The sequence below is a fragment of the Benincasa hispida genome, chromosome 11 (assembly GCF_009727055.1).
Source record: "Benincasa hispida cultivar B227 chromosome 11, ASM972705v1, whole genome shotgun sequence".
Taxonomy (NCBI): domain Eukaryota; kingdom Viridiplantae; phylum Streptophyta; class Magnoliopsida; order Cucurbitales; family Cucurbitaceae; genus Benincasa; species Benincasa hispida.
The window spans coordinates 65,140,228-65,155,207 of NC_052359.1; the positions used below are offsets into that span (position 1 = coordinate 65,140,228).

The 14,980-nt window shown below is 32.5% G+C and overlaps 2 protein-coding genes across 2 annotated transcripts; both read left to right on the forward strand.

Annotated features, from left to right (window-relative positions):
* Positions 1-7,943: 7,943 nt before the first annotated feature.
* LOC120091398 (NDR1/HIN1-like protein 3) lies at positions 7,944-8,871 on the forward strand. Its single transcript, XM_039049404.1, has one exon. It carries the CDS (start codon positions 8,063-8,065, stop codon positions 8,696-8,698), a length of 636 nt encoding a protein of 211 aa, XP_038905332.1. The 5' UTR covers positions 7,944-8,062; the 3' UTR covers positions 8,699-8,871.
* Positions 8,872-13,948: 5,077 nt separating this feature from the next.
* Positions 13,949-14,434, forward strand: LOC120090810 (NDR1/HIN1-like protein 10). The gene has a single exon (XM_039048517.1). It carries the CDS (start codon positions 13,949-13,951, stop codon positions 14,432-14,434), a length of 486 nt encoding a protein of 161 aa, XP_038904445.1.
* The last annotated feature ends 546 nt before the right edge of the window (positions 14,435-14,980 follow it).

Here is a 14,980-nt window from a genome sequence, read left to right on the forward strand (position 1 = left end):
ACCAATTACAACCTCCTATATTCTCTATAAGGGAAGAGAATCTGCAAGAGGTATGGGCTTTGCAGTGTTTTGGGTGAGAGAATAAGATTGAGAGAAAGAGAGGGTGAGATCCAAAAAAATAATCTCAGAGCAATTTTTTTCTTCACATAGAGCTTTTTGTCAATTTTGTTCCACAAAATTTGTGAAGAAGAAAACCAACTCCATAACAACTCTACCACTCATGTACTAGGTGAGGGAGATTAAGGGAGAGAAGTTATTTTCCTCCTATTAATTAAAAAAAATTAAAGTAAAAATTAAATTAACTTTAATTTAAATAACACTATTATATATATATATAATAACTACCATATTATATATATATATATATATACAACCATAAAACATAAAACATATAACTTATGGTTTAATATTGTATCACATACAATATAATCTATAGTTCTATTTCTCTCATCAATGGTATTTAATATAAATCTCGTTTATATTAAATTTAATTATATGAATCAAATTCATACAATTAATATTTGAATCATATTCAAATATTTATTTCCTCTCAAATACATTTTATATTATAATGTGTCAATACATTATATTAATTATATCACATATAATTAATTCTATCAAATAATTTAAACAATTCAAATTAATCCAAAATTGTTTCTCATTTAATCCTTGTTGAGCTACAGAGGGGACATCATGGACCTATAGCTTGGAGCTTTAATGGTACTTGAATAATTAATTAATTTCCTTTAGTTAAATTATTCAACATCTATTAACTGTTTGACATTCCACTAAAGATTGACAGTGATGACGAAAAATTAGATGTCAATTACTTGACAACTAAAGTTCCATGGACGCAATATGTGATGCATGTTCTTAATGTATGTGTTGATTAATATGCATCGGTGGTCATGCGTTGGAATGACTATGCGTTAACAAATGTATGCGATGACCATGTGTTCCTGTCACAACTTTTCTTGCGCTCACGCCAAGTATAACGCGAACGCAAGTTTCTCGGATGATTCGAGGTTGAACTCAGGGACTTATAGCTAGATGTATGCGGTAATGTGCATGCGGCGGTTGAATAAAAGAATGATGGAGGGGTTGTTAAGCTAACACTACTCCTACTCCTAATTAACAGACAACGCAATGAGAAGTGTGCATGAGAGGTAAAGACACGACAACTGTTGACGCGAAGTAAATGGATAGAAAAATAGATAAAATACGAGGATGTCTTCATTGTGACATTGAGTTTGACCGCAAGGGCAACCTCAGCCAACACAAGTTATGCGATCATGAGCGTGATGGCGCAGAAGTCTATGCGATGTATATGTGATAATGACGAGAAGTCTATGCTTGCCTAAACCTCCATAAACCGCTCACGTGTTCTTATATCTTCTTCAAGCATGTGTAATGATGAATGATGCACTCATAAGACAAGGTAACCGCATAAACTTGGCTGACATAAGATTATTCCTATCTTTAGTGAATATATGCTTACATTACTTAATGCGACCAACCACTTACCCTCCCGGGCAGTTAGTTATTGTTGAATTTGCTCATAGACAAGCATTGCGTCCGCCTATAGACGGACGTTGCTACAGCTTCACACTAAGCAAATAAGGTTTTCTCACACACTCATGCAACGCACACCTCTCGGTGGTTTGCTACATGCTTCATATCTCTAATCCACATGACTAAGTATGCGATACTCTAGCAATCTCACTAAGTGATGCAATGAAAGTTAAAGATTCTAAGTAAAGAAGATGGAGATGGAATCGATGGAAACATAGAAATGCATTGAACACATAATGTATTAATTCCTTAATCACAAAATGTAATACAATACAATATAAGAAAAGAAGAGAAAATGAAATGACCAGTTGGAAGCAATGTCTTGCTTCCAGCAGATGTGTGTCAAGGCTACCAGTGGTGCCATGGATGGGGGGTGGAGCTAAATCTCTCGAGATCTAACTTCGGTCGAAGGCTCTGGTTGTCACTCGGAATGGAGGAAAGAGATGAAGACTCTCAGGCTGTCTCTTATACACATCTAGATGTGTATAAGAGACAGATCATGGATGGGGGGTGGAGCTAAATCTCTCGAGATCTAACTTCGGTCGAAGGCTCTGGTTGTCACTCGGAATGGAGGAAAGAGATGAAGAACTCTCAAACTTTCTTTTCACGTATTTTTCTGGATCACAAGAATTCGCCCTAAGCGAACCTCAGGCGAAAACCTTGGATCCCTTGAATTTCTGCTCATCGGTTTCTATTTATAGAGCTTGAATCGCGGACAGCATTAATAGACTGCTCTGATTCTGACATTCGCAGTGCGTTAGTCCTTTTCTGAATCTCTGCTGCTAATGGCGTGGTAGGTAAAATGTCAACATAGTCTTTTGATTTTTTCAAGAGATGCATTGATGCATTCATTCCACCAACCTTGCGTTGATCCCTCTATTATGCGTTATCGTGTAGCCGCAATCGTGCAGTGATCGCATTCGTTTAATACCACAACTTCTACACGATGACCGCAATCGCTTGACGATCGCAACTCCTGTGTGATGGACGCATGCGGCTGATTACCGCAATATCCATGCGTTGATTGAATGCGTTCGCCTTTGCGATGGAGAGTTTCTCCGCATGCTATCGTTTACGCGGTAGTCCGGCTTCCGCGCTGTGTAGCTACAAAAATAGACAATTCAACATATAATAACGTATAATAATAGGTTAGCCAAGATTCTCAATGTTGAACGCCGCAAGCTCATTTTCTCATGAATTCCTAACATAATTGCCGCATATTATGCTTAACAGCCCTCTTAATTCTAAATAAAAGGCCTAAGATGACATGCAAAAAACAGCTACATTCTTCGCACTATAAATATATTTATATGTCCATTGGATATAACCAATCAATAGTGTCAAATGTTGAGACATACTACAAGTTGGAAAAGCCATATCTTATAGCATGATTTATTTGGAAAAGATTATATTAGAGCATACATGCATTTAGTCAGAAATAGTCTAGACTTTATACATGTGATCCTAATATGCACAACTAAATCAATCAATATATGCATAGGCTATGACGGTTTGCAAACAAGAATTTCAATAAACTAATTTGTCAGAAATTTATAAAAATTTCATTAAGATTCAATCAAATCGTCCCAAAGAGTTCACAACAATTTAGTTAAATTAATTAGAAAACCTTCAAGAAATTAAACATAGGGCTCTTGCTCAAACGAAATTAGATAGAAGTTACATCTTAATTCATAGATAAATCTGAGATACATGTCTGATCCGTTGATTATAACCCAAAAAAAAAAAATAATAACTTAAAGATACTAAAATCTGAAGGGAAAGGATGAAGATTGAAGTTTAACTTCAGCCTTCGTCAGTTCAACCCCCAAAATTCAGCATATTTTGACCTAAAGACGAAGGGAGGTATTTATAGAAATCTTTGTAGCGTTGCAATGCTAGAAACAACGTTACAACACTCGACAAAAAAGGCCACGAGTGTTAGGAAAACGTTGCAACGCTGGCGTTGTTGCTAACTTGGAGTGTTGCATCGGTCCCCTACACATCAGGCTATTGCCTCTTAGCGTCAGGCGAGCGTTGGGACTTTGTATAAGGTGAGCGTTGTGACACTGAAGTAGGAGCATTTTGTCTTTTGACTCATTTGAAGCTCCGATGCTTAAATCACCTCCAAATTGCTTCAAATTAACCCCGTTTTTCACCAAATGATTAATTTTACCTCTTGATTGCTCGGTACCTACAAAATAAGGAAATAAACACGTAAAATTCGATAACAAGCCCCAATTAAGCTAGGAACAATATCTCTTTTTTAAAGCTATCAACATGATATGAGGAGTACATCCTTTGATGATACGTCTTCTTCTCAATCCCCTCATATTGATTGATTTTCTTCATGGAAAAAGGGGGGAAATAGATTGGTTTCGATTGTGAGACGAAGATCGTGTTTTTTTTGTGTTTAGTTTGTGTTTTGTTGTGTTTAGTTTGTGTTGCTACTTTGGTATGGTATGGGTTGTCTTCTGTATTGATTTGTTTAGTATGGGTTGGTATAATTTTGGTTGGCATATAATATTTTTTTTATTTATCTACTCAGACCTTTTGTCTTTGGTTTTATGGGCAGATATTTGGCTATGGTTTTATTTCCTTATTTGGTTGTAGATCCACTAGAGTGATTCTTTCCGATTCTGTTTTTGTTGTGTTTATGGTGTTCCTTCCTTTTGTATGCTGAATTTAGAGTTGTTATTGCTTTTGGTTTAGGGTAAGCCACATATTACTATGCAAGTTGTTCTACAAAATTTTATGTGAAAAAGCCAGGCTCTCTAGTGGTATTCGTAAGTGTCCTTTGTGTTACTTGTTAGCGTTAATCTGCTTCACGACATCTTCTGCCTATCATCGTCCATGGCATTTCTCTACTAACTGAAGATGATATTTTCCCTACTGATGATATTGATGTCTTGGATGGTTCTCTCCCTATTTCCCCTTATGTTGGAAACTTCATTAAGTAGGGTTAGTTGCTGAAGGCTTTGAACATTTGTTAGATGATACAAACTCTGATAGCTATATTGATGGCTCTACTGATGGGGTAGAGGTTTTGTGCATTCAGTTTACTCTTACTGGTTGTTGGCTAGTTGCTTGTTTCTAATGTCTTGGTTTTCGTTGCCGTTTTACTGTTTTGTAAGCCAAACAAAAGGGGGAGAAGAAGTTGTGATGGTTATTTTGATTTGCTTTTTGGATTAATAACTGTTTTAGTTTGGTTGGTTTACTTCCGCCGTCATGTCTTTCTGATTGGTTTTTTTCCTTAAAAAGAAGCCAAAGAGGAAGCTTCTTACTACAACATGATTGGCTAATTTTATTATAGGTCTACAGTGTGGTTGGTTGATTTTATTATAGACAAAACTTGAGCAACATGTAATATAACATATCAAAGACGTTGTTATAAATATTATTACATGTCTGGCAGCAGAATCCACAAAATATCTTTTCCATATCTTTCTACATGATTTGTAGATTTCCATATTTGCCTTCCTTATTTTCTCGCAGAGAATATTTATTCACTCTATAAATATATTCCCATAGCTAGCCTTATTTATATTATACTCTTATTCCTTTTTAGAGCAGGGAAAAGTGTGTACTGAGAGTTTTGAGCTTAGGGTTTGTCTAAGCCTTAACCACCATGTGTTGTTATTAAAAATCTTTGTATTTATCGTTGAGAATTTTGGTTCAACAGCCATTGTAGAACTCGGGAGGAGTTGATTTGTTATTGCATTTAAGGGGAGTCTAAATACATTGAAGATTATGAAGACTTATATTTATGGGGAGATTAAATATGATGAATGTGGGGAGCCTAAGTATGTTGTATTGAAGGGATCTCATACAAAAAATAAAGAAGCATTATTGTGGAAGTGAAGGGAGCTCAAACTTAGGGGGAGCCTAAGTTGAACTAAAGAGGAAACTATACGTGAGTCACTGAAGAGGGAGTCTATAGATAAACACCTTCATTGTAATTTCTAAACTCTTTATAGTGAAGTTTTGTTCCACCAGGCACATTGCTCCCAGACGTAGGTGTTTTTGCACTGAAATGGGTGACCAATCTGTGTGTCGTTATTTTTCTGTTTGCTTTCACATTGCCCACTTATCATACATATTGTCTGTGACATCGTGCTTGATATTATATCCTATGTTAGATCCAACTAATTTTTCACCTATACCTCACGACAACTCACGAATTGTAACGATATAATAAGATCAATAAACGACTATTTATAAAATCTGAAATTTCAAATAATCATTTTGGATTTTACCTTTATTCTAGATTTCACTAAACTTTAAAATGTTGATGTTGAGAAATTAAATAAAATAATAAGCAAATATATATATATATATATAGAACCAAAACACAATACAAACTACAAAGCATTAAGACAAACCAAAAGGAATAATATTTGGGTGCATTCGAAGATGTGCATCTCACTCTCATCACACTCATAAAAAAATTTAAAATATTTAAAGCAAGATTTTAGCCTGAAAATCAAATTATGATCCGACAATTGAGTAGAATACATAAATATAGGTATAATTTGAGATGTAACTAGATATTTTCTAAAATTTATCTCTACTTTCTTTGATGACATAATGATTTTCCTCACTTGAGTCTTGATGACCAATAGGTAAGTCATAATAAAATATTTGGAGCATTAATGTATTAGATTAGTGGGGGAGATCAAGATCTCATGACTATGCATAATACTGTGGGACTACAAAATGTGATGGAGGTAGGACTCAAACTATATGGGCAAAAATTACCAAAGCATCTTTCCTCAAGACGCCACTAAATTAAATAAATCAATCAATAGTTTGTTTGTTTGTTTAAAGATGCAACTCAATAACGAAAGAAATACTTTGTTTTTACAAATAGTTTTCAAACATCCCAAATATTTGCTATGTTTTTCTAAAATTTAGAATTTACTTTCTTTTTCATCCCAAAGCTTTCTAATCTTTTACTCATATCACTAATCTTTTTTTTTTATTCTCGTTTTTCTTACTTTTTCACTCTTTCTCTCATCCATATATATATTTTTTTAAGTCACTTTATAACTTTTGCTCTCTGCATACGTGAATCTTAAAGGGTTATTTGGGGTCCAATATAAGATGATATATTTTCACATTCTATATCATCTCAGTATTTGGAGGCCCACCGATTTTAATTGTTTGTGAGCCCATTTTTGGAACGTATTTCGTATCTCACTGTCATTTTCCTCCCCTGTATTGTATATCATGTCAGTGCTCGAATATACTTGATCATACTCGATCGTTTATATTTGATTAGAAGTCCCCAGACATCAGAATTCCCTGCATCTTATATCATCTCAGTGCTCAAAGAGTCTCTAAGAGTCTAGAAAAATCTATATACATTATCGTTCGACCCTCATGCATTATCAAAGAAGAACGAAATCCGTTCGTTGTGGACTATTGCCATCATTGAAGACAAAATACGAGGAATTGTTATCATTGTCATAGGCAGAATATAGGGAAGAGAGATGAGGAATAGGAATAGAGAATTTTTTAGAGACGAATAGAACCAAAAATGGCGAAAGAAAAAATTATATATTTAAAAAAAAATTGAAAAGTATTAAAAACAGGTAAATAACACCCATCTATCAAATCACTCTTACACATCTAGTTTCAATCCACGAAATTTCCTCGAAAATGATCCGTTTACCAATTGAACTGCAAACAAACAGTTATACATTTAGATTATAATTAAAATTTTGATCATATGGATTAATTTCTCAAGTCAACACCTTCAATTATTGGGTCAGCAAAAAGAAAAACAAAAAAATAAAATAATAAAAGAAAAAGAAAAGAAAAAAAAGAAACAAAATCTTTGTCAAATGGCAATTGGAAATTAATTCCTACATGGTACCATCAATATTTTTTCCCTTAGAAACCAATTCGTCAATTTCCCACTTCCACTCTTATTTATTAAAAAAAAAAAATAAAACAAAAACCAATACATTGGAGGTCGTCCAAACGTAAAGTAAACTAAACCGAAAAAATTTGTCACGTGAAAAATTGTGATTGATATTTAAATTTTTATTTGAATGAGATACAGGTCAGACTTTTAGTATGTATAATTTATGACCCATTACAAAATCCCAAAAATTATGAACTCTAAATTGAAAAAATTGGTTAACAAAAAAGAAAAATGACTCGTTTGCATGTAACTACCAAAAGTTGAGTAAAATTTTTATTTTTCATTAATTCTTCTACCATGAAAAAATTTATTTATGTACAATGGTTGAATCTTTTTTAATTATATTATACTGAACTAATATTTGTGATAAAATATGTAAAAGCCAACAAAAAGGTTACTATCACAGACCCCGTCTCAGAGGGGGCGAGCATAGAGAGATGTATGAAGATAGTTATAGCCGAAATGCACCCATTATTTTCTTCTTTATAAAAATCTCATATTTCTCCTAAATTTCAACTAATCCTTTCTCATCTTTCATTCCAATTCAATTACCTCTCTCAACAAATGGGCAAGCATACCTACCACCGTCCGGACCACCACCACAGCCACCGAGGCTGCAGCTGCGGCGGTGGCTGCTTCATCACCTTTCTCAAGATCCTCATCACCATCGTCGTCATCGTTGGTCTCGCCGTGTTGATCTTATGGCTCATATTCCGTCCCAATAAAGTCAAATTCCAAGTCACCGACGCTAAACTCACCCAATTCAACCTCACCGATAACCAGCTCCATTATAACTTGGCCCTCAACGTCACCGTCAGAAATCCCAACAGACGAATCGGAGTCTACTACGATACCATCGAAGTCGCCGCCGTTTACAAAGACCAGCGCCTACAGACCCAGTGGCTGCCGCCGTTTTACCAAGGCTACAAGACAACCGCCGTCATCACCTCTGTTTTCTCCGGCCAGCAGCTCCTTCTCCTCGCTGGGCAGGGGCTAACGGAGTTCAACGCCGAGACACTTGCCGGCGTCTACGAGATGAACGTGTGGCTTAATCTTCGGATAAGGTTGAAGTTCGGCGCCGTTAGGATCGGGAAGTTTAAGCCGAAGGTGAATTGTGAGTTCAAAGTTCCGTTGACTTCCGATGGAGGCTCAGTTACTTCGGTGTTTCAGTCCACCGGCTGTGATATTGATTATTGGTGAGTTAATTCGTCTTTTTCTTGGTCGTATTTCTTAGCTTTTGTTGTGAATCCATAAATTTATTTTATTTGTTTGTTGTTGTTCGTATTATTTTAATTCTAATTAATTTTGGCGATTAGCTATTTATATGGTGTATGAATAATTATAATAAAACTTTAGTATGGTTGGTTTTCTTATTTTTAGTTTAATTATTAGATTGGTTATTGAATATGAACTTAACTCAATTATCATAATTATTTTTTTAAAGGGAGAGTTTAAAAGTTTGAATGTCCTCCTAACATGACAACTCAAATATATATCTGTCTCTTATACACATCTAGATGTGTATAAGAGACAGGTCTCATATTGTTTAATTTTTTTCAAAAAAAAGTCCAGAAAAATTTGTACTGATGATCCCTTTTTAGGATCAAGTGAATTATGCTTAAAGTTAAAAAAATGAATAAAAAAAATTATCTTTTGCTGACATTAGATACATATGAAAGTACTGATTCAGTCCAAAATGCACACGAGGTCTTAAGGATTCCATGAAAATTCGTTTCTTCCTCTCGTTCCTCAGCAAACGTAACTGTAATTTTTATTAATTGTTTGGATCATCTCTCCCTCTTTGGTCTCCCTCTCATTTCTTCCTCTGGTACTTTGGTCATTTTACTAATTTCACCCTATATATGCTAATGTAAGTAAAATACAAATAAAATAAAATAAAATAAAACAATCATTTTTTAAAAATGAGATAGATCTCATTTGGACCTCTAAAAATAAGCCATTAACACCATTTTCTCGATATTTACAAATTATGAATTTTTTTTTTAAATAATGTAATTTATAAACTAGTAGATATAAGAGACCCATTACTATTTAAAAAAAGAGTATGGCCATTGATCACAACTAGGACAAAGACATTGATGGAAACAAATGATACTAAAACGACAAATTGTTATTGTTTGCAACATTGTTGTGATCCCTAAGTAGGGAGGGATGGCATTTCGTAAATTATATCAAAGTATAGGAATTTTTCTTTTTATAAGAATTTACAGGGATTTTCATCTATCATATTAAACAGTAGAACAATGAGGCTCTTTTACCACCAAAGTAATATGTAACAACGTACAACAAGGAGATAGATGTAATGTAGATATATATGGGTCTCTATAGCATTAAATTTTTTTTTTTTTGTTGACATGTCAATTATTTTATGTGATATTTTTATATTTTCATAGTTTAATATCGACATGAGAGATGAATCGGTATTTTCATTATATGATAGAAAAATCTATTAAACATAAAAAACAAGCAACAAAATATTATTAATGTAAATATAATATCAATAATAGACATGTTAGCTTGTTTAAAAATCATAAATTATTTATTTATTAATTTGTTTAAATTATTTATTTTTATAAATTTTTTCAAAAATTTCCATCAAAATTGACATTTTATCGATATTTTCATCGATATTTCTATAAAATTAAGATGAGGGCATCAACATTTTAAACTTTGGTTCTCCCATCATTAAAGTATCACCTACAGTAAGTTTTTGACGAAATCGATTTTAAGAGAAATGTTTCAGCCTGATTAGCTTATAATTTATATCTAACTTTACTTTTTTGGGACTTAAATTTAAGTATTTTATTTTTATTTTTAATTTTAAGTTTTAGACTAAATTTGCAAAATTAGATTTAATAAACTTTTATGCAACCATTAATTTTATCCTCCACACTCCAATTATAGAAAGTGCAATAACATTACTCTAATTTACACAGACTTTTATGGTAGAAAAATAAGAATTAAACAATGAGCTATAAATACAATAAATGATTAATTGATAAGAGAAAATAACTTTTAAGAAGACTGTTTCTATCTATTAGAAGCTGAAATTTATAAGAAACAATAAAATCACAAGAAGTTTAAATACTTGAAATAAGTAAAACATAGAATTATGTAGCATTATCTTTTAATATACATAATTGTAACAGAAAGAACTGAAGATAAAAGAAGTAGAAGGCAGTTTATCGTTGTCGTTTTCTATCTGTTTTGTTTGTTGTAACCACCAAAATTTCTTCTGTTGAAAACGAGAGCCTGTATAAAAGGTGAAAAGAATGAGAGAGTAAGAAGAAGAGAGAGGAGAGCATTCATTCTCAATAAAAGATACCTTCCCTTTTCGCAAAGTGGACGTAGGTCTTTGGCCGAACCATTTAAATTCTTGTATTCTTTCTTTCTCTACGATCGTCTAGTTTTTTCTTAAGTATCATCTACACGATCGTTTAGTTCCTCTTCCATCATCTAAACGATCGTATAGCTCTACTTTGCATCGTCTATACGATCGTCTAGCTCCTCAACTATCGTTTGCACGATCGTCTTGTTCCACTCAACTATCGTCTACACGATCGTCTATTCTTCTTAGTATCGTCTACACTATTGAACTATCATCTAGTTCTTCTGAGCATCATCTACACGATTGAGCTCGCATACAGGTAAACGATTGAAGTTTTGAAGCTTAAAAGATATAGTCTTCCCTAAATATTGAAGTGAGGTAGACTGTTTATGTTGGGTAGTTTGTGCATGCAAAACTAGAGAATATAGTTAATTTGGGCAACAATAACAAGCAAAAGTCTTCTTAAAAAATGTATACAAATTTGGTTTAGTATAGAATAATTTTAATATGCACGGTCAAAAAATAATCTCTAGTCAATCAAGTAATCTCAAGATATACATAACAGAGGAAAATCTTTAATTCATACTTATAAGCATAGACACTGCATGACTCTTCTCCAATATATATATGTATATATACTCCATGCATAGCAAATTAAATTTGGTCACTACATGTTGATCAGTTATCCCCAAATGACTTGGCATTCTAAAAGATGTTTTAAAGTCCGCAAGTGGTAGAATGCTAGAATGATCCGAAAATATCCTTTCTAGATCTCTATTTATTTTATTCTACAAAAACATAGTCACATCTAGCATATGAGTAGTCAATATATGTACATAAATCTAGCTTTTTTTTTTTTTTTTGACAAATTAAACCTAGGATTAACATAAATCTCATAATTTCTTAAATGATTTTAAGATTATACTCTCTTTCTCCAACAACATTTCACGTAGACTTGAAACATTTCATCTCAATAAGACTTCTAGAAAATGTAGGACCCAGAATTATTTGAACACATCGGTCATCAAGAAAAAAATATCTACCTTAACGATAAACTACATTTGTATGTTAAATATATATGGTATTTGGATAACTATAGCCTTCTACTACATAACAAAATTACATATTTTCTGCCTTTCCCAAAAAAAAAAAAAAAAAAAAAATCATATTTCCTTTTAATGTTAAATCATTCTTCTCCTGACACCTTTAAACATTTCTATAATATATAAAATTATTTGATGGAAATTGAATAGCTACATTAATGATAAAATAATTTTATCACAAAATAAACAATACAAAATGTCATAAATATTAGAGGCCAATCTTTTTTAACCCTTCTCACTGTCTTACTCTTAACCAATATTTGAATCTTACTCTCCACCCAACCATGGTTACAAATAATTAATATGACATAAAATTTAATAATATACAATAAAATCAGAATTTTAACCAAACTCTTAATTTATAAGTTGTAAGTTCAGATGAATGATAATATAATTTTAAAAAGTCAACCAAATTTTTAAATTTTGTTAATTATAGATTATTAGAGGGGGATTATGAAAAAGAGTGCGGCCGAATGACAAATTTTTCTGTTGGTTTCTCGTTAGATCGATAACATAGATTGAAAAATAAACAGTTGGCTGTACGTGGAGAAGCAAAAAAACGACTTATATATGAAAATGAAATTATTTAAGGTCTCGATTAAAACCATTTAAATAAAGAAACTTTTATTTTAAAATTTTAAGAATTGTTTGTAGACTTATTCATCGATGACGAGACATCAGATTGACAAATACATCGAAAGTCGTCTTAATTTGGAAACTACTTAAAAGGTGGTATTGATGATAATCGATTTCATGTTGGACGTGGTCAAAAAACTATATTGAAGGGAGCTAGAAATTCTAAATTGAAACCTTAGTAAATTTACAGGAAAATAAGTTGATATGAACATCTTGTACCACTATAGAAAATTTCAAGGAATGATATTTATTTCTCAAAAATCCGTTTGTTTAGTGCTGTTTGGTAGGAATTTTTTAAAATATAAATTTGCAAACCAGAGATTCAATGAAATATAGTTCTTTTTTCACATTTTCAATATGTTCGATCTATATTTATAAAACATAAATCTATTTGCAGTTACCCATTAGATATTAGATTGCCTATAAAATATTTATGGATATGTTTTATGTTAAAACATAAACCCAATATTTGGGTTGCGCTAGCTAGACAAAAACAGGGGCTGCAGCTCACATCACATATATGTGTAACTGTACCACGGTCTACTTGTGCGAAAAAAATATTTATAGATGTAGAAATAGAAACAAAATATGTAGAATAACCATTAGCCAAGTGACTACTATAATATAAAATTTAGATACAACCATTATTCAAGTGGATGAAGTCATCGTTAGAGTTGTCTCTCAGTGATAAAAGAGTAGAGATAATAAATTGGAAAGACATTCTCTCGAACAAATTATTTAATATACACTTAAATAATATTGAAGATCCAACTGCCACATTGAAATAGATTTTCAATCAGGTATGTATATGTCTATGAGGTGCCTATTGAGATATAACTCTAATAGATGTATCTGTTATTTAATGATATATGCATAGTGAAGTTTAGGTCTCTTGAAACGATCTAATATCACTTCTAATAAGGTGGAACGTGAAAATGAATCAAAATTATATTATTAATAAAAAAAATGTTAACTCACCTCACTGTATAACTCTCTCGTCATCTCTAAAATATCAATAGACAAAAATCCTGATACTATAACACGTGGGAATTTCATTGAAAATGATCATTAACCTCTATTAATTTATTGGAATTGAACTTTTCATCGTCCCAATATTAAACTGCTTGGAGAATTATGTTACATACTATTATATTCTAAAATCAATTGATTTCATGGTACAAAAATCCCTTGTTTTACAACCCAAATGGGAATATTAATACCCATCAAGGGGTGTCCCAAAAACTCCAAAATACATTATAATTAAATCTCTCACCCATGTCAATACTTAAGAAGTTCATCTTAGCCACCATTATCATCATAGTTTTAATACTCATTTCCTTGTTGAGCTTATGGCTAATCGCCATGACCCGCAAGGTCCAGTTCCATGTGGTAGACGCCGACCTTACCCAATTTAACTTCACCACCAACAACAGCCAACTCCTCTTCAACCTCAACCTCAACATGACAATCAAAAACCCTAATCTTGGGTTTGGAATTTGGTTTGAGAGCATCGAAGTGGCGGTGTTGTATCAAGACATAAACATTGGGAATATGTCGTTGTCGCCTTTCTATCAAGGAGATGATCAAGGCACGAGGCTACTCAAAATGAAGTTGTATGGTCAAAAGCTGGTGAAGCTCAATGCGGAGCAGCTTGCTCTGTTGAGTGTCGAGAAAATTGCTGAGATATTTTCTATGAAAGTGGAGGTTTGTATTCAGATGAGAGTGAAGATTGGGCCCATTAGGTTCAAAATCAAGCCCAAGGTTCGTTGTGGGATGAATGTTCCTTTGATTACTAGTCGAAGATCATTCCCACGTTTCCGGATTATTGGTTGTTACGTGGCTTATTGATTCGCTATGTTTTAATTTTTCATTAGAATCGCTTGAGTTTGTCATTGTTAGTGTATGTTTGATTCTATTTCTTGTTCTTTGCTTGTTGGTTAGTGGGAGACTCGGGGGTGATAATAGGACATGGTAACGATTTTAACCAAAAGTGATTTGTTAAAAGTGATTTTCATACCAATTATTGATTCTATATTTTTAAATCTGGTTTTGCATAATCAAAAGTGATTTTTAATGACTCAATGGCATGTTTGAAATTAACTTTTATAATAACTATTTTGAACTAAATTATTTAATAATTATAAGAGGATTACTTAGGTGCATCTTGATCTTTATAGATCTCATTCTCATCACATAAAAGGAAATATAATTATAATAACTATTTTGAGCTAAATTATTTAAAATATATTGATCTTTATGTTTCTACACCCTCTATGTATTCAAATTTGTATTCATTAGGTTTCAACATATTCAAAATGTATAAAAGTTAGTTATTTGATTGGACAAATTTTAAATTTGTATCTAATTGAGCCCTAAAATAGTAATTTAGTAAAC

Bases quoted from the DNA above. Each gene is read 5' to 3' on its own strand.
- LOC120090810 (XM_039048517.1), top strand. From the start codon at position 13,949: ATGACCCGCAAGGTCCAGTTCCATGTGGTAGACGCCGACCTTACCCAA.
- LOC120091398 (XM_039049404.1), top strand. From the start codon at position 8,063: ATGGGCAAGCATACCTACCACCGTCCGGACCACCACCACAGCCACCGA.